We start from the raw sequence: 25,872 nt of genomic DNA, 5'->3' as shown, positions 1-25,872 counted from the left end.
GAATGAGTATGAAGGTGACTCAAAAGCTACATGGAGCTATGAAATAGAAGGCGTGGGTGTCATTCATTTAGTTTTCCAGCGCTCTCTCTCATTACCCATCTCCTATGTGGGACACCCTCTTTCCTTACTGAGTATGCTAATCTTCAATCTGATTGATTAATTTGTAACCTGGCAATAGCTTTGTCTCTTTCTGTTGGTGAAAAGTGGTTGGACCACCACAAACGGATATACAATGATTTTTCTTTTCCAACTACCCATCCAAGCAACAAACATTACTGAGCACTAACTATATATGGAGAACTGTGATGAAAGCAAAAGCACATTTTTGGGTTTTTAAGCTTACCGCGCAAATGTGCCAATTAACTGATCCATCTGCCTTCCTGCCCTCATAAAAAAACACAAAACAGCAATCAGAATCTTTGCCCAACCAGAATATGTTCGAAATTCTTCTCTTTAGAATAAACTTCTTTTCTTTAAAGAGAGAAATATTAAGTGATGTGTCACTGGCAGCAACACTAACCACTTTCACACACATTATCTCATTTCCTTCATGACCATGGTACCAGGTCAGCTGGGGCGGGGGGGTGGGGCAGTGCACAGAAATAACAACTGCCCTCAGAAAGAAGGAAGCTTAAATGGTTGGCAGCTAATCATAAGGCTTGGCCCCACCATCCATGTGTGCATTTTCCAGTACTGTAGTTTCAGACCAAGGCTGTAAACAAAACATACTTTGAAATTCCTTGTCAATGTTTTCTTTTGATTTCCAAAGCTGCTAGATTTCCCCTCATTCACCGTTGTATACTTACAGCACTGTGAGAGAACTGCACGACAGAAAGGTGGAATTCGTGAGGAATTTTATCCCGTTGCCTTCCAAATCCCTAAAAGGCATGGAGGGAAAATTTTTTTTTTAATGTTTCTGCACAAATCATATGTTTAAAGCCATTTGTCAGTGATGTAACAGTTTCAAACTTTATTTTTACTTCATTCCAATTTTTTAGGCTTTCCTCCTAATTATTGCATGAACAGTATAATTAACATTCTGCTTCTTTTCCCCTTCCAATTAATTTTAGAACTTTAAAAAAAAAAACTGAGCAAAAGGGCAGCCCACTATTTAGTGAATGTTTCTCTATGCTGGACATCATGCTATTAATTCTCATAATGCTGCCACCATAATAGCAGCAACTCCATTTATTGGGCTTTCACAGTGTCAGGGGCTGTTCTGCATGCATAACACACCCTCCTGAGAAGCTGGCATTATTACCTCCCATTTGAGGTAATAATTTGAGGAATCTGAGGACTTTGGAAATTCACTTTTCTTGTGGTCGCACAGCTACTGAGTGGTAGAACTGACCCTCTAACTCAGATCTGCCTGAATCGGATTCCTAGACACTTAGCCACGGCATCACAGATGGTTAAATTCTCATGTCCTCCCAACATCAGGTGGATATCTGTGTCTCTGTTTTGCTGAAGGAGAAACTCAGTCTAGTTTGCCTTCCAAATACTGGATGCCAGAGTCAGGATGCAGACTCCAAGCCATGTAATAGAAAATGTCCGTTCTTTCTACCTCCCTCTGTGGTGCTGATGCTGAAAGCAGAGCTGCTCCAAGGGTGCCCAGGACCAAGCCTCCGCATCACATGGGAGCTTGTTAAATGTCCAGATTCCCAGGCTCTCCCAGACCCACTAAATCAGAAACCCTAGGACTGAGGTCCGGCTGTCTATCTGAAGTCCCTAAGCTATTTGTGATGCCTGCTGATGCTGGAGTAGCCCTGGGGTAGAGATTACGCAGGTGAGCCTTATGACAGCAGCACCCACGTCGTCAGGGAACAACCTCAGGAACACCCTGACATGACCGCTCCCAGCAGCGCCGAGGAATGAGAGGGTCGGCTGTTCTGCCAAGTCTCCTAATTCTTTTTATGATCAGCGTCCTACAGTCTTCCAGGTCCAGACAGTAGCTATATTACTGCCTCTGAACCTTCCTCACACTCACACTAAAATTACCAATTCCTTTGTATTGCCTTTAAAATCCTATTTTACTGTTTGCATCTTAGAACATCTGATGTTTAATGTTTCAAATGTCTACATTATCGTTAATTAACTTACCCTTAATATAAATTCCTATTTTAAACCATCTTGGAGGACTTGCGGGAACTCAACTTTTTTTTTCGCTCTTAAAATACAGCAATTACAAATAAACACTGTGGTCCCTTGAAAGTCCAAATACGATTTCCCTGGTGGTGCAGTGGATAAGATTCCCCCAGCCAATGAAGGAGACATGGGTTCAATCCCTGATCCAAGAAGATTCCACATGCTGTGTAGCAACTAAGCCCGTGCACCACAACCAGCGAGCCTATCCTCTGGAGTGAGAGAGGCCACTGCCATGAGAGGGGCCCCCTGTGTGCTGCAACTAGAGAAAGTCCAAGTGCAATGTCAAAGATCCAGCACAACCAAATAAATAAAATTATATATTAAATGGATTTAAGCCTGGAAGGGATATGATCAGATTTTGGTTTTAGAAAGAAAAGCACAGATGAGCTTTCTGTGTAATTGTGAATTACCTGCAGGGCTAGCTTTCTGAATCTGGTCGATTAATAAATCAGCCACTAAGCTTATACTCACATCCAGTTGAGCTGAGGCATTTGGGCGCACATCTGCTTCGGAAGGACTTGTAAGTGGTTGTTCACCATGGACCTTTACACGCAGAAGAGGTTGATTAGAGACAAAATGACATGCCACTTTAGGGACGGTGTTTTCACTATTTCCACAACTGGGAAACTTGCATGTTAAAATCAATAGATTAGGATGAAAACCATAAACATAACTACCCCTTCAAAATGGTCTCTAGATACACATGAGGCATGGATAAGGGAGCAGATGTCAGAGAAACTATGAATGTATAAGTGTGATACATAACCTAGGAATAAATTTGAAACAGTATGACTTTGTGAGATGCAACAAAAGTATATTGGGTAATAGTTTTGAAGTTCATGGTAATTTTCCTTGTAAACTTCAAAGTTACGATCATTTCCAGCATCATACATCCAAAGTTTCACTTTAAGAGAAATGCTAATCATTTATGGCATTAAAAGGTCACATTGGAAACTGCATTAAATCTAAGAAGTGATGACAGTGGGGAGGGGGGACATTTGGGGAAGAAGACAACTCATGAGAACATTAAGTTGCATGATTAATTTATGATATTGTGATATCCCACTTCACAAATGGAAATTTATGATATTGCTTTTCACAAATGGAATATTAACGATGCTATATGATCAGTTGTAAAGGAGCATAATAATCCCTTGCTGACAAACTATCCAGTCTATTAATAAACACGGAAAATGTAATCATGAGAAAAGTTTAGTTGGTAAGACAAAGATTTTGGAATTTTCAGTGGCTCTTGCTGGGCAAAAAACACGTTTTTCTTTGTTAAAAAATGTAGCTGGAGCTGAACTCTGGGGAGATTCTGACAGATTTAAATGTAGTAAGAAGATAAAAATGAATACTATCTTTGGTCAACCATGGCAAATAAAAACATGCCTTAAAACTAAAAGGAATGAAAGGAGATTAAAAGGAAATGAACTAGTAGGCTTAAAATATGCCATGAGCCATGGCTAGGAAGTAGCAACAGTAATTGTGGCTTGAAATACAGGAAATGTTTTGACAAATAGAAATCTTAGAGACTTGATTTTCTTAAAGCTCTTTTTCGTAAGCTAGTTTTAGATGTCATTGCAATTCATAGACAGATGAATTGAAAGGTAGATGAATACTTACAAGAAAAACAAGGAATTTAATCCAGTAAACAACCGCTGTGAAATTCTGCTTATGGGATTGTCATCTAGAATTCTGACAAAACACATCACAAACATTTCCAATGTTAGAGATGTTTGTGAAATACAGCCAGGAAGAAATAAAAGGTCATGTCAATCCTGCCTCCCCCAACACCTGCTCTCCTCCTTCCTGTCTGTCCACACTTGGCTTATGTCTCTTCCCAGAGAGCTTTTCCTCCCCACTGTGGTTGGAGAAACACTTTCCTCCAAGCCCCCACTTCCCCCAGCACTTATCAAGTCCATCCTGGTGGTCTTCATTCCCTTCATCCACCTCCCTTTGGACTTAAGACCCTCCGCCTCTAGATACATGGGTCCGGACAAGCTGTTCTTATTTATTGGCTGATTTATGGGCTCCATAAATGCTTTGACCTACTGATTGACTGAATGAAGAATGAATGAAAAAGAATTCTTAGGAAGTGATTCCTTAGACTCATGGAACTTAAATGAATGCAAACAAACTTATTGGGAGCTTTGAGCGTGAAAGAGTGAAAAGATTTACAAATTCAAATCACTGTTTTAAACTCTATATGGTATTTTCTTAGGAAAAAATCCTGTAAGGGGAAATATGACTTCTTTTCTCTTGTTGCCTTCAAAGCCAGCTACCATTTCCCCTTACCCTCAGAGGAATCTGAGGGTAGGATTCTGAGAAGGAAGCTCACTGAACACCTACTATATGACAAGCATTTTGCATATGGCACTTTACATACATAATTCTCACAACATCCCTCTTAGAAAAAAAGGAATTATAATTATAGTTTACACTGCTATATTTAAGGGGCTTCCCTGGTGGCTCAGTGGTAAAGAATCCTGCTGCAATGCAGGAGATGCAAGTTCGATCCCTGGGCCAGGAAGATCCCCTGGAAGAGGGCATGGCAACTCACTCCAGTATTCTTGCCTGGAGAATCCCATGGACAGAGGAGCCTGGGGGGCTATAGTCAATACAGTCACTGTATTTTAAGTGGATGACCAACAAGGACCTACTGTAGAGCACAGGGAACTCTGTTCAATGTTATGAGTCAGCCTGGGATGGGAGGGGAGTTTGGAGGAGAACGGATACCTGTATGTGTATGACTGAGTCCCTTCTCTGTTCACCTGAAACCATCACAACATTGTTAATTGGCTATATTCTAATACAAAATAAAAAGTTTAATTACAAAAATGGCATTAGGAAAAAAAATACAGATGAGGAAAAAGAGGCCTAGGAGATTAAGAAAATTGCCTGGAACATAAAGCACAGGGCTATGGCATACACAAGGATCTGGATGAAACTGAAGTCCTGGCTTTTCCTCTGGACCAGGCTGACCTCGAGAAATGGGAAAACTGACACAGCCTTCTAACTGCCCTTGTTCATCTCCCCTGATGAAAACGTGGACCTCTGATAAAAGACTCCCTGGGATGGAGCTGGTGGCTCAGCCAGGTAAGTGATGAAACACTACAAGCTCTCGTGTTTTCAGTTGTTTCTATACATTCTCTAGAAATCAAAAAAGTCCTCAACTTGCTTACTTTCTAGGTCAGTGGTTTTCAACAGAGGGCACTCTTTCCCCCAAGGGACATTTGGGATGGTCTGGAAACATTTTTGATTGGCATGACTCTGGGAGCCAGTACTATTGACATCTTGTGGGGTAGAGACCACAGAGGGTGCTAACCATCCAAAAACACACAGGACTAGCCCCATCCCTCCACCCCTCCTCCACTCCGCCCCACCCCCACCCCACCCTCCCAGCCCAGCCAAAGAATTATCTGGGCCAGAAGGCCAACAGAGAGCTGGGCTGAGACTCCTGTTACAGGTAAACACTGGATGGATGGATGACTTAGCAAGCCTACTGCTGGGCGCAGAAGCCCACCTGAGAAAGCACAGCATTGATGTCTCTTCACACAGCTATCATCTGGCATGCCATGATCTGAATTGCCAGAGCAACGTGCTCCAGATTATGTGATAAGCAGAAAAACTGGTATGATAAGCAAGATACATAAATAGATGGAAACTATGAGCCTTGATGAGTATCATTAGGACTGTGATCCCAGAGAAGGAAAAGCTAGAATACTTACAGCCAAGTCAGCTGATGTAAGTCTTTGAAGACTCCAGGTCTGAGAGTTGTAATGCAGTTGTGGTTGAGATATCTGCAAATAGAATGGGTGAGTCAATGAGGCAAACTTAATACTCCACTTTAGTTACATATAATTAGAATACGAGCCTCTGTTAACGATTATGAAGTATGGACATCTGTCTCTGACAGCACTCAACTGGATGGGCAAGGAGAGAAAACCAAGGACAACCAGGAGATACAGATGATCCCAAGCCCAGTGTGACAAGCACCAGGGCCAGCACCGGGAAAGTGGCTGAAAATAATCCACTGGGGTATCATATGACCTTAGCGTGGAAGAGTAGGATAAACGTGTGAGGTGATTTTTGCTTTAGCTCACCTCCTTTGTAGACTATTGTTTTAAGAAAGTATGTACTAAGTTTTGTCTGACTCTTTGTGACTCCCATGGACTGTAGCCCACCATACTCCTCTGTCCATGGGATTTCACAGGCAAGAATACTGGACTGGGTTGCCTTTTCCTCCTCCAGGGGATCTTCCCAATCCAGGGATCGAAACTGCATCTCCTGCATTGCAGCAGGATTCTTTATTACTGAGCCACCAGGGAAGCCCCATAAAGGTAAAGTTAGCAAGGGTTAGAAAAAATATGATAAAATATTGTAGAAATGACCCAAACTTGAGGAGACAAGATTAAAGAGAGCCTTCATATCTATCTTCTGGTAAAACTAGGACTTTTCTTTTTTTTTTTCCGTAATTCTTTCAGTGTAACAACTATTCTAGGTACTTTCTGAAAACCTATTGCTCCCTCTTTACATCCACAGCCGAGCCTTTAACAAAATATCATTCTACCCTTTTAATCTTTACTTAAAGTTGTACTCAAGATATAATTATGAAAAAAGTTACTCACAGTATTTGCAGGTTATGTAATCCAAAGAATGCTTTCCTGGATATATATGTAATACAGTTCCTCTGGAGGAATCTGGTAGGAATGAGATAGGAGAGTCATGTGATTAGGGTACTCATACTTTGTTAGGTTGTTGAATGTGCTGTCCACTTTGTTCACATAAAGATGACTTGTGAAACCAGCTCATAAAGTCCTAAGTCCTAGTCTCACGTTGGGAGGTAGGAGCACCGCCTGTGAGAGAAGGCTGTGGATCTAGCCAGTGCCTGATGTTCTGAGAGCACCCGTGCAGTGAGATGCCGGCATCTCTGACTTGAACCCACCAAAGTCCGTGCATTGTGTGTGAGCAAGGAGCCAGTCTTGTTTCTGCGAGCTGGCACCCTGGTGACCTTCCTTCTCTGACTTGCAGGAGTTGCCCATCAAGTGAGATTAGCCAGGTTCTCACTGCTGAGCTTCCTCACTCTTTCAGTACCAGAGTTTCACCTTCAACTCCTCATTTCTTTTCATTCTACTCACATGAAAAAAGGTTAGGGCAAGTCTTACTTTGATCTGTTTCAAGATGCAGAGTGAGAAGCACACAGCAAATTAGAGAGGTGTTCAAGGTCATAAGTGGCTGAACTGGGACCAGCGCACCAAGGTTAGCTCACAGGGTCATGATCTACTTAATCTCAATCTAGCAAGAGCGCATGGATTTGATAATAGCACTTTCATAAGCTTGTTGCTTGTTTTAGTTTCTAAGTTGCCGGGAGCCGGCATATTGCATATTGAGTGCAGCACTTTCCACAGCATCATCTTTCAGGATCTGGAATAGCTCAACTGGAATTCTATCACTGCCGGGAGCCAGCATGAGGAGCTCCACCCATGACAAAGGTCATGAGGAAGGAGGCTCGGCATACGCAAAGGCGGGATCGAGCTTCAGGAGTCCCCCTGGAAATTCTCGAGGATATACCCCCAAAACCAGAGTCTGCCTACTTTCTGCTTTGTGCTTTCACCTACACCTCTGACTTTACGGGGGGCTGTCCCCCACTACCTCTCTGAAAAAAGAGTTAGCTTACAGCTCCAGTTAATAATTCCTGGGTGTGACAGTGTTTCAACCTACAAACTCCTTTGGAAATCCTCTAGCCTGCCTGAATAGGTTTTTCCGGCCACATGTGATTGTTCAGAGCCTCCCAACTGTGAGAGGCAGGAGATGTTCTAAACTGTCTAAACACAGATTCTTTTGAGTAGTTAAAAGATTGATTAGAAATTGTATTGGTGAAGGGATTTTCACTTGTTGGGCCAATGTTTGCTACTAAGTCTCCATATCCCTTACCTGCTGTGTCCCTGGCAGTGTACTGATTAATATAATTGGTGTAAGTAGTAGCTTTAATGTTTGTAACCTGGGACCCTTGAGTTAATTCTTTTTCTTGTTGTAGCCCACCACACCTTTGCTCTGTAGGAATGCAACTTTATCTAATGCTTTTGGAGGGTGGCTCCTGACCAATCACCTTTAGAGAAAAATAAGTTTTCTGAAGAAAAGGTCTTAAAATGTTAACAGGCCTCCGGGCCAGAAGATGATGCAAATCACCTAAGCTTTTGCATATGATAAGTTTGCAGGAAGAAAGCCTGGCTTGCTGCCTGACTCTACCCCTTCCCCCATTATCCTCTATGCATAACTTAAGGTATAAAAACTACTTTGGAAAATAAAGTGTGGGCCTTGTTCACCGAAACTTGGTCTCACCATGTCGTTCTTTCTCTTACCTTCTGGCTGAATTATTCAGCCTCTTTTCTCCACTGAATTTCCTCACTGAGCTATCCTTATTTCAGCCTCTTTTCTTCACTGAATTTTACTGAGCTAGCCTCATACTCTTTATATCCTTAATTAACATTTAATTAAGCAATTGTTTCCTGATCTTCGCCTACGCCGTCTCTCCTTCGAATACCCTGGATCAGCCGGGGCTGGTCCTCGGCACTAAGTCATGTCTGACTCTTTTGTGACCTGACCTCATAGATGGTAGACCACCAGGCTCCTCTGGGATTTCCCAGGCAAGAATATTGGAGTGGGTTGCCATTTCCTTCTCCAGGGGATCTTCCCAACCTAGGGACTGAACTCTCTTCTTCTGTCTTGGCAGGTGGATTCTTTCCTGCTGAGCCACCTGGGAAGCCCTCTTTCAGGAGTATCTAAGTAAACAATTTCTATTTCCTGTGCTCATTAAACAATGGGAGGTTAGCCCTGAATTCATATTTTCTAAAGATCTTTAGGCAGGAAATAATCACTCTATTAATAGTAACTAATGTCTGTATAATCTTCTGAGTAGCTTCCCTATCTCTTGTTTTGATATGTTTTGGTTCCTGAGGTTTTGTTTTGTTTGTTTTGCCACGTGGCTTGCAGTATTGAACCCGTGCCCCCGGCAGTGGAAGCTTAAGTGTCCTAACCACTGGATGGCCAGGGAATTCCTGGTCCCTAAAATATTTTACAACACTTTCTTATTGTCATGCTACTTCACTGCAAAACTCTGGGTAGATCGTGGCCTTGTTCATTCGGCATTTGGCTCTACTCTGAATTTTGTTATGCCACGATTATTCCTCATCAGAGCTTCCCAGCCTTTGGGTCATGAATGTTACAGGTGTGCGGGCAGGTTGATGCCCTCAGTCCTCAAAGTGAAAATGAAGCTGCTCAGTCATGTCCAACTCTTTGCAACCCCGTGGACTGTAGCCTACCAGGCTCCTCTCTCCATGGGATTCTCCAGACAAGAATACAGGAGTGGGTTGCCATTTCCTTCTCCAAGGTGGCAAAGTAAAGCCAAGATTAGCTTCCAGTTATTAACAAACCCATCTTTTACCCCCAGAATCAAACAAATATTGTCATTTTCTCTGTGTACCACCATGTGGAAAATGTGGGTGTCACAGAGCACAAGCATTACAGCTGCAGCGGCGTGCAAAGCATCAATTTCAATGCTACAAAGTGAACTTGAAACCCAGTAAGCACTTGTGCCATTCCATTCCTCCGTCTCTGATGCAACGTGCCTATCAGGAGATGCTTCACGTTGTAGCATAAATTCTGCTTTTGCTTTAGAGTTCTAAAACAGAAGAGATCAATATCTATTTTAGCATTTTCAGAGCCCCTGAAGTGATGTCATTAAGCTAATATGGTGAATTATATTACAATAGCAAATGAAAATGGAGAAAGTATACAGTAGTATGTGCATTTGAAGTTTCTCTTAAATATAAAATTTACCACCTAACTAGTGCTATTTCTGCAACATTTCATTTAAGATCATTAAGTCAAAAGGTGCAGTACTGTGCATTTTACCTACACATTGTTAATCTTGAAGAGGTGGGGGCAGTCAGACATTGTGAATCTGACCTTGTGCTTTTGATCTGCGTGACTCACCTGATGTGTTCAGTCTATCTGCCTTCACTGACATGAGTTAAGATTCCCAATTTCTTAAATAATAAACAGCCTCTAATCTAGTTAGTCAGTTTGCTGGCACCCCATGGAGAACTAGAGTCCCAGGTCCCTTGTTTCAGACTTAGGCTGCTGAATTTTAGCTTGATCCTCCAGTATCTGCTTTCTTTTCTACAGAATAGTAACTTGGTGAATGTGAGGGGGAAATTTGGAAATGGGACAATTTGGCAAGTGATGTCCTCTTTTTATTCAGAGCTGAGATATGAGTCCGTCTAATATACTTTATACTGAGTGGCTTTTCTAAGAATAACTTACTGGTTCATGAATTCCTGCTGTTTCAGCTGTCAGGACTTTTCGAGCAGAAACGCCAGGAATTTATGTACCTGAAACTAAAGCAAATAAATGCTTTAATGACATGCATGTTTATAGGCTATTTTTTAAATGCCACATTTTGTATTTATGAGCCAGGCAGACTCCTTGAGTTACATTGTGTTGCCAATGATTGCACTGAACAAGAGCCCAGTTTAAGAAGGAAGTCCAATTTATGTCCCAGTGAGGGGAATTGCTGTTGGTTTCCATGGTAGCAGTCATAAAGTATTATGGTCAAGCTCATACATGGTATTTTGTTTCTCTGAAGGTTCATCTTAAATTGCTTCTTATCACCCAGAGTTAGAAAGTTTAACAAATTATTAAAATGAATAAACTGATCACTAATAAAAGGATTCAAGTAAGTTGAGTGACATCTGTTCATCTAGCAATTAGTTTTTTTTTGACTTAGAAATTTATTTTTCTGGATGCCTCAATGACCTCAATTTCACTGTGAATATTTAGAGCATGCAAGACCAGAGACCCACTTGACACTAAATTGGGTGATTCCCTAGGATATATCCCAATACAACTTAAAAACGCATACCAGATTTATTAGCTCAATACAACTGAAAATGTGTATCCATGAAGGTCTTTCCCTGGGACAAACAGAATAAAGCCCCAGTTCTTCAGCCTGGCATTCAAAGGCCCTAGCATCATGATTCAATGACCTTTCCAGCATATACTCCACCATTTCCTATGGTAACTCCCCCCTTTAGACAAACTTGCCCAGTCACTCTCTTCCTGACAGCCTTCGAGTTTTTCTGTTCATGTTTCTTGGGTCCTCCTTGCTGAAGATGCTCCCTACCTTCTGTTTTGCCCTCTGTGTTCAGTTTAGTTCAGTCACTCAGTCATATCCAACTCTTTGCGACACCATAAACTGCAGCATGCCAGGCCTCCCCATCCATCACCAACTCCCGGAGTCTACCTAAACCCATGTCCATCGCATCGGTGATGCCATCCAACCATCTCATCCCCTGTCGTCCCCTTCTCCTCCTGCCCTCAATCTTTCCCAGCTCTTTGCATCAGGTGGCCAAAGTATTGGGGTTTCAGCTTCAACATCAACCCTTCCAATGAGCACCCTTCAATAAATACCCATCGACCCTTCTGTATGTTTCAACACAGTTGACAATGAGGGGTGGTGGCAGTGGTGGTACATGGTACTGTGAGGGAACCAGAAGGACCATTCAGTTCAGGAGGAGGGTGTGTTGGTCAGTGAGGGCCTCCTTCAAAATCCAAGGGTGAATGTTAGGGGTTCATAAAAATGGAATCATAATGGAAAGAATGACCTAAGCCTTGTTCAAAACTCAGAAAGTGAAGACAACTATGAGAAATAGGGATGAATTTCTAGTTATATTTTAGAAACAAAAAAAAATGTTTACAGAGAAGCCCAAGCCTGTGGTATGGGACCTGTTTTACAATATGGTGAAATACTAAGAAAATATAAATTCTCAACTCTTATATTGTTCTTGTCTTCTTGGTCAAAAAAGATGATCTCAGAACTGAAGTGAATAAATAGCATATGGGGTTGTGGGAGTGAAAGCCCAAGAGGATAGAATACGTTAACCAAAATGAGTTAAAACCCGCTTGCTTGGACAATTTCTCCTAGACACTGAGAAAACACTGAAAATGTGAATACTCAGTCATGATGAATGGCTCAGGAATCTGGAAAAAGAGGAGAGCAGCTTGAAAATTAAAGATGGCAAATGCCATTTTGATTTTTCAAAAAGGGAAGTAGATTTCACAAGCTATAGCTGGATGAGCTTGAGGTTGATTCTAGGCAAGATCACAGGACAGGATCTTGTGATGGGGGCTTGTGAGCACCTCAGAGAGAACAGGAACAGGGCAGTTCCCAAGAAACAGGACATGTCAGATCAACTTGATTTTCTACTTTGAAATACTCATCAGATAAAAATGTGGTTGACTTTGCTTATATGTCTACCAGGCAGTGATCAAGCAGTTTTATAGACAAAGAACAAGACACGTTGTCTGATGGATGGTGATGATGATGATGAAGGGATCTGGAAAGAAGATCTCACAGCATCCTGCCTGGTATTCTACTCCATGACTTAGGTGAAGATGGCTCATCTTATTTTCAGATGACAGAATGCTGGGATGAGTAGTAAATCTGTTGGGATGAGCCAAAAAAGATCTTCACAGTCTGGTAAGAAGAGTTGAATCTGACAGGATGAAACTGAACCAGGATAAATTTGAAGCCCCACAACTAGCTCTCAGATGCTAAGTGCACAAGTACAGGATGGAGAAGCCGTCACTTGTTCAGTTAACGCATGTGGCATGGGATTAGGAATTTTAGGGACACAAACAGTAGGAGTTAAAGAGTATGAAGCAGCCACAAAAAGAACAAATGTAACCTTAGGGCATATGCAGTTTAGAAAAGAAGGGTTGCTAGCTTTCCCTGTTCTGCCCTTGTAGGTGTCATACAGGTGATAATGTTACATTTATTCTAGACACAATATGTAAGGAATGTGTAAGTGATCATACACAGAGTGACAAACAGATTTGAAATCAGGTCCTTAGGGGAAGAAGTTAAGGATTCGAGGCTGCTTGGGGGAGAGACCTTTGGTGGGGGGGGCGTGGTGATAATGGCTAGCTTTGAATATCAGAGGAATTAGGTAGGAGACTATGTGTTCTGATCAGTCTCATGGGGCAACTCTCAGAATCACAAAAAGATTTACAGGTACTTTGGGCAGTAGTAGAGTTAACTTCTCTGCATAGTACATCATACGAAACGCTGGGCTGGATGAATTACAAGTGGTATCAATATTCCTGGGAGAAATAGCAACAACAACATAAAATGTGCAGATGATATCACCCTAATGGCAGAAAGTGAAGAGGAACTAAAAAGCCTCTTAATGAGCATGCAAGAGGAGAGTGAAAAAGCTGGCTTAAAACTCAACGTTCAAAAAACTAAGATCATGGCATCCAGTTCCATCACTTCATGGCAAATAGATGGAAGAAAGTGCAAACAGTGACAGATTTTATTTTCTTGGAATCCAGAATCACTGCAGACAGTGACAGCAGCCACAAAAGTAAAAGATGCTTGCTCTTTGGAAGAAAAGCTATGACAAACCTAGACAGCATATTAAAAGGCAAAGACATCACTTTGCCGATAAAGGTCTGTCTAGTCAAAGCTGTAGTTTTTCCAGTAGTCATGCACAGATGTGAGAGTTGAACCGTAAACAAGGTTGAGCACTGAGGAATTGATGCCTTTGAATTGTGGTGCTGGATAAGACTCTTGAGAGTTCCTTGGACAGCAAGGAAGTCAAACAAGTCAATCCTAAAGGAAATCAACTCCGAGTGTTCATTGGAAGGAATGATGCTGAATCTGAAGCTCCAGTATTTGGCCACTCGATGCGAAGAGGTGACTCATTGGAAAAGATCCTAAAGCTGGGAAAGAACGAGTGCCAGAGAAGGGGTTGACAGAGAATGAGATGTTGGATGGCATCACTGAATCAATGGACATGAGCTTGAGCAAACTCCGGGAGATAGTGAGGGACAGGTAAGCCCGGTGTGCTGCAGTCCATGGGGTTGTAAAGAGTCAGACATGACTTAACAACCAAACAACAACAATAGTTACATGGCAGGACAATTTAATAGCATTCCTTTCCTTCAGCATCTCCTAATTCTTTTTTTTTGGTTGATTTTTTCCCCCATAATCGCTGTGTATCTAACACACACTGCACTTTTGTCTTTCTCCATTGGAAGTTGAGTTCCTTGAGGGAAGAACTTTTCAGATGTGTTGTTTACCACTATATCCTTGACTCCTGATGGGTATCCACAACTATTCATTGAAAGAATGCACTAAAATGTGGGTTAGGCTACCACTTCCCCTCCTGCTGTCTCTGCCGACAGTTCTGGGCGTGTCCATCTGATTTCTTCCTTCCCTGGATATCTTTTCCTGGGGATGGTTTATGTTTAGTTTCATTGGTTGTTTGGACTGTTGAAATGCAGGACTGGTAGAAAAAGGGACTGAACAGGACAGGGGACTGCTTGAAACTGTAGCGGTTTTCCTGGGAGTTTGGGGGAAGAGTGGCAGGAGGAGCTGAGAAGTAGAAAAAAATAGATGGGAGGAAAGGATTTAAAGAAGAGTTGCTGAGCTTATGAATGGCTTTAGAATATTTGAATAATGCTTACGAAGAACTTCTGTTATTGTGCAACCAAGGTTCGGTTTCTGGGCGTTTTCACCGACGGTAACAATATACTGAGACTGGCCCATGTGGGTGGATTTCCAGGAGACCATAGTCAAGGGTTTGGCTTTAAAGCCAAATTCTAATACGTGTCAGCTGGTTGAAAGAAAGTGAAAGTGGTAGTCACTCAGTCGTGTCCAACTCTTCGCGACCCCATGGACTGTAGCCCGCCAGGCTCCTCTGTCCATGGGATTTCCCAGGCAAGAGTACTGGAGTGGGTAGCCATTCCCTTCTCCAGGGGATCTTTGTGACTCAGGGATTGAACTCGGGTCTCCTGCATTGCAGGCAGATTCTTTTCCATCTGAGTCATCAGGGAAATAATCTTTCTTTTCCAAGGATGGTGTCTTCATTCCTGAAAGGGATCTAATGCTGTTTATCTCACCTCATAGACTTCGGAGACAAAGTCCAAATGAGAATTCCAAATCCTGGAAGTCTTTTGTCAACTTTAAAAAATGATATTTAAATGTAAGGAATTGTGTTTTGTCTCCTGTGCTGTACCCTGCACGTAAAAGACACTTGGTGAATGTTTAATGAGAAGACTCTAATAATTCTTTTCTCTCTGGTTCTCTGGGAGAATCAAATTCACCTAGAAAGCATCAAAAAGCAGCTTGCATTAGGGAACTCCTGCTGGGTGATACTCAGGTTATGACTTAGGTACTCAGCGGTACCTAAGTTTTCTCAGAAAAAGCCGAATTAAACATTTAATTGGAGAAATTTACAGCTCATCTGGGCCATCCGGCAGGAAAAAAATCTCAACTTTTTTTTAACCAGGAAAAATTGGGACTTGTATGTGCAAATTAGTGCTTCCATGTTCTTCCCTTCTGTGGCTACCAGCTGCTGAGGAAGAAGTATTGACACAGAACAAAGCGTGGATCAGTGGTTCAGGGAAAGACTTGCCCTCAGAAGTCCTATCTTAAACCTCTTTGCTTGATCTTCTAGTGAGCCTCACCAGAGGTCAGCTTCCCCTAAATTGGGGACCAAAAGTATAGAATGGAGTTCGGTGTGGGACAGAAGAGTATGTGTCGGTAGAAGATTCAATTAGGTAGTAGAACAATTTCTTTCCACCTCCAGGTTTCTGGTTATTGTGTTGTAAAATGAACGTTGCATTGGGCATCAGAATGGCAAAACCAATACAATATTGTAAAGTAAAAAAAAATAATAATAATAAAGAAGAAGATACGGACTGTAATTCTGTTTCTTCTGCTAAGTAGCTGTAGATCTTAGGTAAGTCATTTAATTGCTGCAAACTTCAGTTGCCTTATAAATGATGATAAGATTTAATTAGAAATTCATAAGACTTCTATGACTCTAGATAATAGATTTAAACAGCTACTCTAAAACATGAATATTTTTCCTTCTTCTCTGCTAGTGCTGCATTTCCAGTAAGACCAGAAGCAGTGTTGTTAAGATTTCTTCTCTAGAGGAATCTGGAACCCTAGAGTCAATGCACAGCTGCTCCAGTGGAACAATGACAACGTGACCACGTGGTATATGATGGAACAGAAGGAGCTCACTGCAGACGGGAACCACCAATGCTACCATCAAACCCAGGCATGATTCTTCATGCTCACACAAGGTTCTTCTCACTAATGGACTTCCTTCAGGGACTTCCTTTCTTGTATGAGTGAGTCTATACCTAAAGACTCATGAGAACATAGAACTATTGATGCCACTTCAAACCAAGTACATTTGTACAGTATCAGCAAAAAAGTCAGATTCTTTTTAGTCCTGGAATTTAACATATATCACATTTCTAGAAACCTTCTCTTCTATTCTAAATGTTAAAGGGCAAAAACTGTAAGACGATGATATGACCTTACAACATTGTCTCACTAATTTTCTAATCTATTCTGACGATCATCTTCGCAACTGTAGAAATTTGACCTCTCCATTATCCGAGTGAGTGACTCAGGCTCAGAGGGACTGACACTCAGTAACCGAACTCTCAAGAGGTTGAATATTTAATCCCTTTATTTAAATCAGATATATCCCATTCCACTAATTGGAACAGTCTTATTCTCCATCCAAGGTAACTTCCCAAATACTTGAGTGTAAATAATTTAGGAAGTTAATGTAATCATCATAAGGTTGATTGAAGAGCAGGGAATCAAAGCAAAGAGATTTTCCATCCTGATATGGACAGCATCACAATAAAGTTCATGGGCATTTTGGTGTAGGCTGACCGTCCCTCCTTGCCCTTCACTGGAGACTGTGTCTAGGGACTTTATCTTTCAGGTCCCGGTTTTCTTTCTTTGATGATGCTGGAAGCATCTTGATGCTCTGTTTCTGTGTTTGACTGTTTCCTATTTATTGTTTTCTTTCCTCAAATATGGGCTCCCCTGGTGGCTCAGCTGGTAAAGAATCTGCCTGCAATGCAGGAGACCTGAGTTCAGTCCCTGGGTTGGGAAGATCCCCTGGAGAAGGGAAAGACTACCCTCTCCAGTATTCTGGCCTGGAGAATTCCATGCACTGTATAGTCCATGGGGTCACAAAGAGTTGGACACGACTGAGCGACTTTCACTCACTTCCTCAAATATATTAATTTCACTGATTTGACCAAGATCATGTTTTTGCTCTTTTTTATCCTGGTAGACAGTCTAGACCCCATCATGATGCATTTTAAATGATGTGATAGTTCCTGTCTCTGCCACCACTCTCCCAGGTTAAAAAGCACATCTAGTATCTCTGAATCTACAATGTCATTTTCCAAATGCTCTGAAGTAAGAGTGTGGAGTTGTGTAAACTGAGATGCTTAATCGCAACTCCAATTTAACTCTCTAAAACAAAGGTTAAATAAAATCAATTGTTAGTTTAAATTATGAAATGGAAAGAAAGCATACTTTTCAATGCTTTAATGTCTAACCTTAATTACATTTAGAAAAATAACCTTAATGATAAAGGTAATTAACTTTATATTTCATTTTATTCTCAGATTAAAAACATCTTAAACAAAACATCTCATAGATTTTCTCATAAAAACACTATTAAAAGCTACTTACATCTTTTTAAGTTCTGTGTATTTGATGAAAACTTTATCTGAAAGACTGTGAATATTGTTTTTCTTAAGAGACCTAAAACAACATGTAAAGAAGACTTTATTATGGAATTTATGACTAACCAATCTCTTTTCTAGCAGTTACATGCTTGAGAATATTTTATCATGCTCCATTTTACTTCACACACATTTGAAAATGCCCATAATAAATGAAAACTTTCACATGAGAATGAAAAGTCCATAAAGCAAAATTAAAGCAGCCTGCAAATATTTGACCACATTAGCCAGCTAGTATAATAGACTGGAACATCTATGGTGATTTAACTTTTTCTTCTGTAGACAATTTAACAAAACACAGCAAGCACATCCAAAAAACAACAAAAATCCTAACCAATTCACATGTGCCCAAATTATGATATATTTGCAAACAACTTCCTGAGGCTCTCCAAATATCTATGCAGAGTTAAAAAAAAAACCTCCATGATTGATTATGCCATAGTTATCTTCATGCATCTTCTACACCTTTAAAGTCTGGGACAAATTACTACTATCTAAAACAAGATAGAACATGTAAGGTGCTCTTCCTTTTCCCCCCAATTTTTATTTTCACTTGAATAGTACTGGCATATTAGTAATAATACATAAATTGGAAAGTAATTGGAAATAAGAATTCCAGAAGTTTGTGAGTTAAAGATAACCCGGATAGTCCAACATACAGTGTTTAAAACACTTTTTCCCAGGAGAGGAAGCATGCAGAATTCTCTGATGGCTGATGGTTTTCTATTATTTTGCGAATACACAAGTAGCATAAGACAGAACAAAGATTAGACTGTATGGTTTTCATATGAGGTCAGGAGCAAATATCAAGATTTGAATGCTACTCACAGTAATGTCACATTGCTAGAAACCATTGGCACAGACTTCAAACCAGCATTTACACATTCCAACTCAGTTCCTTTGCACACACAGCGTTGTGGGTACTGATCTAAAACTAGGGGGCAAAAAGAGCAATGATTCAATAAGAAAAAATACTTATCTTTAGTTATGACTTTATCTCTGGTAACTGACATTGTTCTTTTTCCATTGAATGTATAACAGTCACATTTTGTTAAATGAACTTATTCAGGCCCCAAATAAAAGCAAACAAGAAATCTCTTCTAATTGAATATAGACTCATGTGGTATTCATTTCAGTTCTAGCTTCCAGTGGTCATTTTAGAGGCATTTAACAAGAGATTAGAAAGAAATCACAAACACGTTTAAATAGTGTTTTAAAAAGTATATAGTGAAGCAAGATTAAGCTCTTCTCAATGAAAACTGTGAGTGTGACTGACTAAATATTTAATGGGTATAACTAAGTCAATTTCACTTAATTGAATGGCACAGAAAGGCTGCTCAATACATGCTGTTGGTTAAAGCTAAATTCAACTATTTCCCTCCTTTCAAACTTCTCTTAGAGCTGTGATGAGTTAGATGCAGATTCTGCCATAGCCACCATTGTGTCTTACTAAAACCAACCAACTCAGATACCCTATTATTCTGGTTCTTAGTTTTCCATTACTATGAAGTTAAAGTGGTAGGTCAAAGTGGTAGAGAAGCTATAAAGCGGAGAAAACCAAAGCTCCATCTATCTGAAGCATTCAGAGGGAAGAAAAATGATTTAGGATTGACTCCAAAGGAGGAAGTTATTAATATAATGGCATATTATAATTATTAAGATTTTAAATGATATATTAATAATATATAATCATCATCATGTAATTCTATCATTATTATATATAATTACTAATTATGTTAATTATTTTTTAAATTATGTTAATTATTAAAATAACAGCATGTGAAAAATCTATGGAGAAACCTGGCCAAGTGAGTCAACAGAACAATCACCATGTGTGCGTGTTTGTGTGTGTGTGAGAGAGAGAGAAAAGAGAGAGGAGAGAGAGTCTTGGGGAATGAGATTTATGGGGCATATGATGGTACTTGGCTGTGACGGAGCTAAAAAAAGTGAGTTATTTTCAATTTTTTATATTTATTATTGATTTAACTCTGACTATAAGTCCTTTCTGATTGCTCTGCTTCCTCTAGATCACTTTTATTCAAACTTTATTTTTAAAATCAATTTCACTGACTTAATATACCCAACAAACTTTTATCGAGTACCTGCTTAATTCAAAAGACACGTTCTAGTGCACAAACTTTTAGAAAATATTCTGTGTTGCTCATAGGCTGATGCTAATGATCTCAACTTCTTAAAGATGACTTCAGAATGTTTACTTCAATGTTTAACTGACATTGAAGTAGTTACATTACTAGATTACGTTACTAGGGTTGGGAACTCTTTATTTACCAATAGAAGAACTGCGTGTAGTCGAAGCTGGGCCAATTGACTAAACCAGAAATGTGAGCGTAACTCCCTCACCTGCAGGTCAGTCACACCTCAACCTCTGGATTCTTCTTATGAAATGCCTCTTGCTGCCCTCCCTACCTCACTCCTCCCAGAGGTGTTTTCTGGGCTCAGATTCTTAGTGTTAGTCTGGAGCACTGCAAGAAATGTAATGCTCAGTGTCTCCTTCACCAAGCTTCCTCCTCAACCCTGGCAAGATTGACATTTGGGTCAGGTTATTCTGTTGTGGGTGCTGTCCTTCACATTGTAAAAGGTTCAGCAGTATCTTTGGCCTCCACTCACCAGAAGCCAGCAGTCACCCACCCCTCTCCTAAGTGACAACACAGAATGTACCCGACGTTGCCAAATGTTCTCCAGGGGCATACGTGTCTCAAGCTGAGAACACTGTTCTAACTCATTCTTTATAATTCTGGTGCAAGAATCATTGGTCCATACACTTCTTGTCATGTGGTTCCTCTTCTTCATTAAATGGAAATAAGCTCACGACTTTGGTGGTTGCCCACTGTGGACAGCAATGGCCTCCACAATGGTGTGTGTACAAGATGACCCGCCGTGGCTCAGGAAGAAGACGCCAGAGTTTTCATAGATTTATTTTTCATTTTTTGTAATTTACTCTTTTTTGATTTCTAATTTTATGTATGATATATTTGAATATAGTAAACTATATACTAAGTGGTAGCTATGACCTAATATTATAAAGTATATAATAGTGTAAAAATTAATGTATGTACTTTATACATGTATATTATGTATACATACTAATGTGTGTATGTAACTATATATGCACTATAATTATCTATCCATTTATATATTGTGTGTAATATATAGTATATAATATAATCTGTGTATGTAGATAGAGATAATTCTACCATAGGACAGAGGCCAAACTCTGAACTGTGCACCCAGAGCCCCCTGCAGGTTGGCCCCACCCTCTGGGTCCACCTCCCGCTCCTACATCTTACACTCTGCGAACCGATGTGAAAGGCATCGGGAAGCAGGCTCTGAACTTGCTACCCCGCTGCTTTGCAGGTCATGCTCCGCTGCTCATTCTGTTACCTCTTACTCTTCCCTCCATCCAAGGACCTCTGAGTCCATCTCAGTGTCACCTTGTCTGTGGATCTTTCACCCTCCCTGGCACAGACATCATTTCTCCCAAAGGGCTTCCATACCCACTTGTGCAAACATTCTTCCTTCAGTTCAGCACTAATATTGTATCACTCCTGCTTCTGTAAGGAACTGTCTCTACTTTGGAACCGTGTGAGGTATTTGAAGATTGGGGCCACACTTTAGCTATCCTTGCCCTCTCAGTGCCTAACAGAGGGGCTGAAAAAAGTTGGTGATTGAAGGGAGTAAGACCTTCATTACTTGTCACAAGTATTCAGTACCTATGCATTCGTGCAGTCACAGGCTAATACACAGAGGAAGCATGAATAGAGCATGTTGTTTTCCTTTTTCTCTCTTTTCAGTCCCACGAACAGATAATAGACCAGTTGACCACTGAAACACATTGAACTGAAATTGGGATTCTTAAGGGAATGAATGACACTACCCAGGTAAATCCATGCACCACAAATCATGTTGCTCGCAAAGCTGATACTGAATCTTCGAACCAATACCACTTACAGCACTCCTGTGTTAATGCCACATTATTAGCATTTCCATGGACTGTGCCAAATATAGTCGCCCATCCACTAGTGTCTCCTGTGAAACACACGGTGATGAACATGTGTCAGTTATTCTATAAATAAAATATCAAATTACAAACCAAAAATATAAAAATTTGATCATGAAATCAACTTAAAGTTTTAAGTAATAGAAAGATAACGACAATGGTAAGGAAGAAAAAGCAGGCAAACATCTCGAGTTTTGTCTGTTTCTGCAATTACAAATATTTTAAATATATGATGATTATTTTCCATATGTGTATCCACCTTGAAAAATATCATCGATTTCTAATGCTGACATTTTAAATGTTTGATCTTAATTTTGAGATCCTCAGAAGAAAACATAATCTGTATATGTGTATGTAGATACCTACTTGATACATGTAATGAATTCTGATAAAATTCATGTCCTTTGACTTTTTTAATAAGGCAAAAATGAAGTTCCTTTTAATAAAGTTTGTCTAGTCCTGATGAGAAAAATATTTTCTCAATTTGTCAGATGATATGATCTGCTTATTTGCCAGGTTTCCTTCTCTTTTTTAGCAATGAAAACATATTCTTTTTAAAAAAGAAGGCTTGATTTTTGAAATATGATTATCTTAGCATTAGCATAAGCTATTAGAGGCAATAAAACATACAATATGATGCGGGATCCTAAAGTTTATATAAATAGAAAAGTAAATTTAAATAGTTGCCCACAGGTCCCTTTACTGTTCTGCTTTTTTTTTTTTTTTTGGTTTCGCTGTGTGGCTTATGGGACCTCAGTTCCCTGACCAGGGACTGAACCAAAGTCACAGCAGTGAAAGCCTGAAATTCTAACCACTTGACCACAGGGAACTCCTTCCATAGGTACCTTTTTGCAGATCCCTGCAAATTTTAGTTTATTTTTATTTCTTATTAATATTCCCAACAGTTTTTATAATTATTCTATTGGTGTCTTTACATGAATTACTTAATTTGCATTTGGAAAGCTCGCATGAGGCAGACAACATGCATGGTCTGAGATTCCCAAGCAGTTGAAGAGGAGAGAGCAAAAACGTGAGTGACTTGCCCTTGGCACCCAGAGAGCTGCTCCACTCAAGAGCACTGACTGTCCTTGCCTGTTCTAGGCTCTGGTGACACCAAAGCAAGTAAGATGCCTGTAAGAACCCTTCGCAAGGTGTTTCTGTCTAGTGAGAGAAGTACGGTGGGAAGACGAGGCCGTCTTTAGTACCATCATCCAGGCACACCAGGATGCGATAGCAGCAGAGAGAAAGGGTGCTTGTCCTAGACAGTGGTACAGCCTCAGGGCGGGAGGCATGGCCGGGAAGCCAAGCTTCTCAGGTGAGGATGGGACGCCTGAACTCTGTCCTACAGGCTGAGGAGGAGTGACGCACAGCTGGTGAAGGCAGAGTGCCGGGAGTGTGCACGAGTCCCCAGGGGCGTGAGAGCAGATTCTAGAGCCAGACACCAGGCACTCCTGGACTCTGCTGTCACCCCTGCTTGCTAGCTGGGCCATGCCAAGGAGGGGCAGTTTGGTGTGGTAGAAAACACACACGATTCTTCCAGATTCAGGACACCTGGTTCCTAGGGTCTACTCTACAACTAACTAGACATGTCGACCTCTCAGGACATCAGTTTCTCCACGGGCAAAATGCACAGGTTAGATGAGAAGACATATACAGTCCTGATACACACACCTAAAGTGGCCTGGGAGACCTTTCTGGTCTGGCCTCTCTTACCTCTTTACCCTCTTTATCCTGTTCGCTCCGCCCATCTCAGTCTGGCTTTCACTTCCCACAAACACAGCTATCTTATTTCATTCAGCCTCTGGGCCTTCCATTTGCTGTCTCCTTTGCCTGTAACTCTGTTCCTCCAGAATATTTCATGGTTTTCCTCTTCTTTCATTTCATTCGCAAATGTCATCATCTCAGCGAGGGGTTTTGTGGCTATGTCTTTAAAGTAGCCTTTCCTCCAAGTCACTTCCTCTCCCACTATCCTGATCTGCATACCTCATGGGGCTTACTACTCTCTTAAATTATTTATTTAAGTACAAGTTTGCCCACATCCTTGTTCACACGGTCTCTGTGAACCCCGCAAGGGTGAGGCGCCTGTCTCCCCTGAGCCTGTCATGTCCTGCTGACTTGGGGAGGACGCAGTGGACACGATATAGGTCTACTGAATAATTTACTTCTCTAGGAAGATCTATTCACACTTTATAGATATTCTTGCAGCTGAACCCAATTTCCAAGCCAGAAGGAAGTGGTCATCGTTTAAGCCATTTAAAACTAAAATATGGGTATCTGAGTAGGATTTAAAATAGTTTTATTTTGTTTTTTATCATACTGTGTTTCTGATTCAAGCCACCTCTAACTAGGAAGATGCAGGTAATTATCACAAATCCATTGGAGAGGAGTTGTTTAGTCGTGTCACAATAGGAGTCCCTACAGAATACCAAATCACCTCTTCCAGTTCATCACTGTTAGCATTCGATCCACACACAGTTCTGGGGAGTTCACAAGGGGGTGTGTCCGTATGGAGCTGAGCAAGTGGACTCACCACAGTTCTCCTCGTCAGCTCCGTTCCCACAGTCCTCCACGCCGTCACAGTGAAAAGCACGAGGCAAACACTGGGAGAGATTCCCACAGGGAAAATATCCTTTTGGGCACAAAGGAGTGATTGTACTGCCTTCAGTCAGTGCACAATCTGTATGAAAGAGGGGACAGGAATCTTAAGTAATGAGAAGAAATTGTTGATATGGCCAAACTCTTTTCATATTATCCTGTTTAATTTTCCCAAAGCTCTATGAGTTGAGTTTTCTGGCGTTACTCTTAGTTTACAGTTTCTCTGAGTAATGTTCTTAATTATAACATTTAAAATAATCACCGTCATGCCAAACATTAACTCTACCAAGAATGGAATCAAGGCTCGTTATGAATCTGCTTCAGGAAAGCAAGAGTAAACAAAGTCAAAGCGACTGTCCTACTTGTGTATGTAATCAAAGACTTGTTCACTCCCTGGAAACAGGAAAGCAAAACCATGAGCTAACAGGATCAAACAGATGGATTTATTTACTCATTAATCCTTTATAAGAAGGATTTGAGGTGACATAATGAAAATACACATGCAGAAGGAAAGATGAAGTGTAAATGAGAGAGAAATTCAGGACCACGTTGGAATAAGGAGAGATAATACTATGTAATAACAGGTAACACTCATTGGGCTTACTGTGTACTGGGTAGTTTGCACAGTGGGTAATCTCAGCTATAAGCTATGACCAACCTAGACAGCATATTAAAAAGCAGAGACATTACTTTACCAACAAAGGTCTGTGTAGTCAAGGCTATGGTTTTTCCAGTAGTCATGTATGGGTATAAGAATTGGACTATAAAGAAAGCTGAGCACCGAAGAATTGATGCTTTTGAACTGTGGTGCTGGAGAAGACTCTTGAGAGTCACTTAAACTGCAAGGAGATCCAACCAGTCCATCCTAAAGGAAATCAGTCCTGAATATTCATTGGAAGGACTGATGCTGAAGCTGAAACTCCAATACTTTGGCCACCTGAGGCAAAGAACTGATGCACTGGAAAAGACCCTGATGCTGGGAAAGATTGAAGGTGGGAGGAGAAAGGGACGACAGAGGATGAGATGGTTGGATGGCATCACCAACACGGTGGACATGAGTTTGAGTAGGCTCTGGGAGTTGGTGATGGACAAGGAAGCCTGGCATGCTGCAGTTCATGGGGTCGCAAAGAGTTGGACATGACTGAGCAACTGAACTGGGCTCCGAAATCACTGCAGATGGTGATTGCAGCCATGAAATTAAAAGACGCTTGCTCCTTGGAAGGAAAGTTATGACCAACCTAGACAGCATATTAAAAAGCAGAGACATCACTTTGCCAACAAAGGTCCATCTAGTCAAGGCTATGGTTTTCGCAGTAGTCATGTATGGATGTGAGAGTTGGACTATAAAGAAAGCTGAGCACAGAAGAATTGATGCTTTTGAACTGTGGTCTTGGAGAAGACTCTTGAGAGTTTCAGGGTTAGGGAAGCAAAATGCAAAATCATACAGATTGATCTGAATCATCTCTCTGACCCCA

At 40.9% G+C, this 25,872-nt stretch overlaps 1 protein-coding gene across 1 annotated transcript in view; it reads right to left on the bottom strand.

The window, feature by feature from the left end:
• RXFP2 (relaxin/insulin-like family peptide receptor 2) overlaps positions 1 to 25,872 on the bottom strand; it is a 201,472-nt gene that overhangs the window by 23,299 nt on the left and 152,301 nt on the right. The window contains exons 3-11 of the mRNA XM_010835941.1: positions 24,333 to 24,479; positions 21,754 to 21,831; positions 18,613 to 18,718; positions 17,732 to 17,803; positions 6,777 to 6,848; positions 5,877 to 5,948; positions 3,772 to 3,843; positions 2,617 to 2,688; positions 807 to 878 (exon numbers count right to left, since the gene is read on the bottom strand). Coding sequence (XP_010834243.1) covers positions 807 to 878; positions 2,617 to 2,688; positions 3,772 to 3,843; positions 5,877 to 5,948; positions 6,777 to 6,848; positions 17,732 to 17,803; positions 18,613 to 18,718; positions 21,754 to 21,831; positions 24,333 to 24,479 — 763 coding nt within the window. The remainder of the gene's footprint in view (positions 1 to 806; positions 879 to 2,616; positions 2,689 to 3,771; positions 3,844 to 5,876; positions 5,949 to 6,776; positions 6,849 to 17,731; positions 17,804 to 18,612; positions 18,719 to 21,753; positions 21,832 to 24,332; positions 24,480 to 25,872) is intronic.

The sequence above is a fragment of the Bison bison genome, unplaced genomic scaffold (assembly GCF_000754665.1).
Source record: "Bison bison bison isolate TAMUID 2011002044 unplaced genomic scaffold, Bison_UMD1.0 scf7180017864056, whole genome shotgun sequence".
NCBI lineage: Eukaryota > Metazoa > Chordata > Mammalia > Artiodactyla > Bovidae > Bison > Bison bison.
Note: the sequence above shows the minus strand (reverse complement) of the source record. Positions and strands in the feature narration are given on the sequence as shown.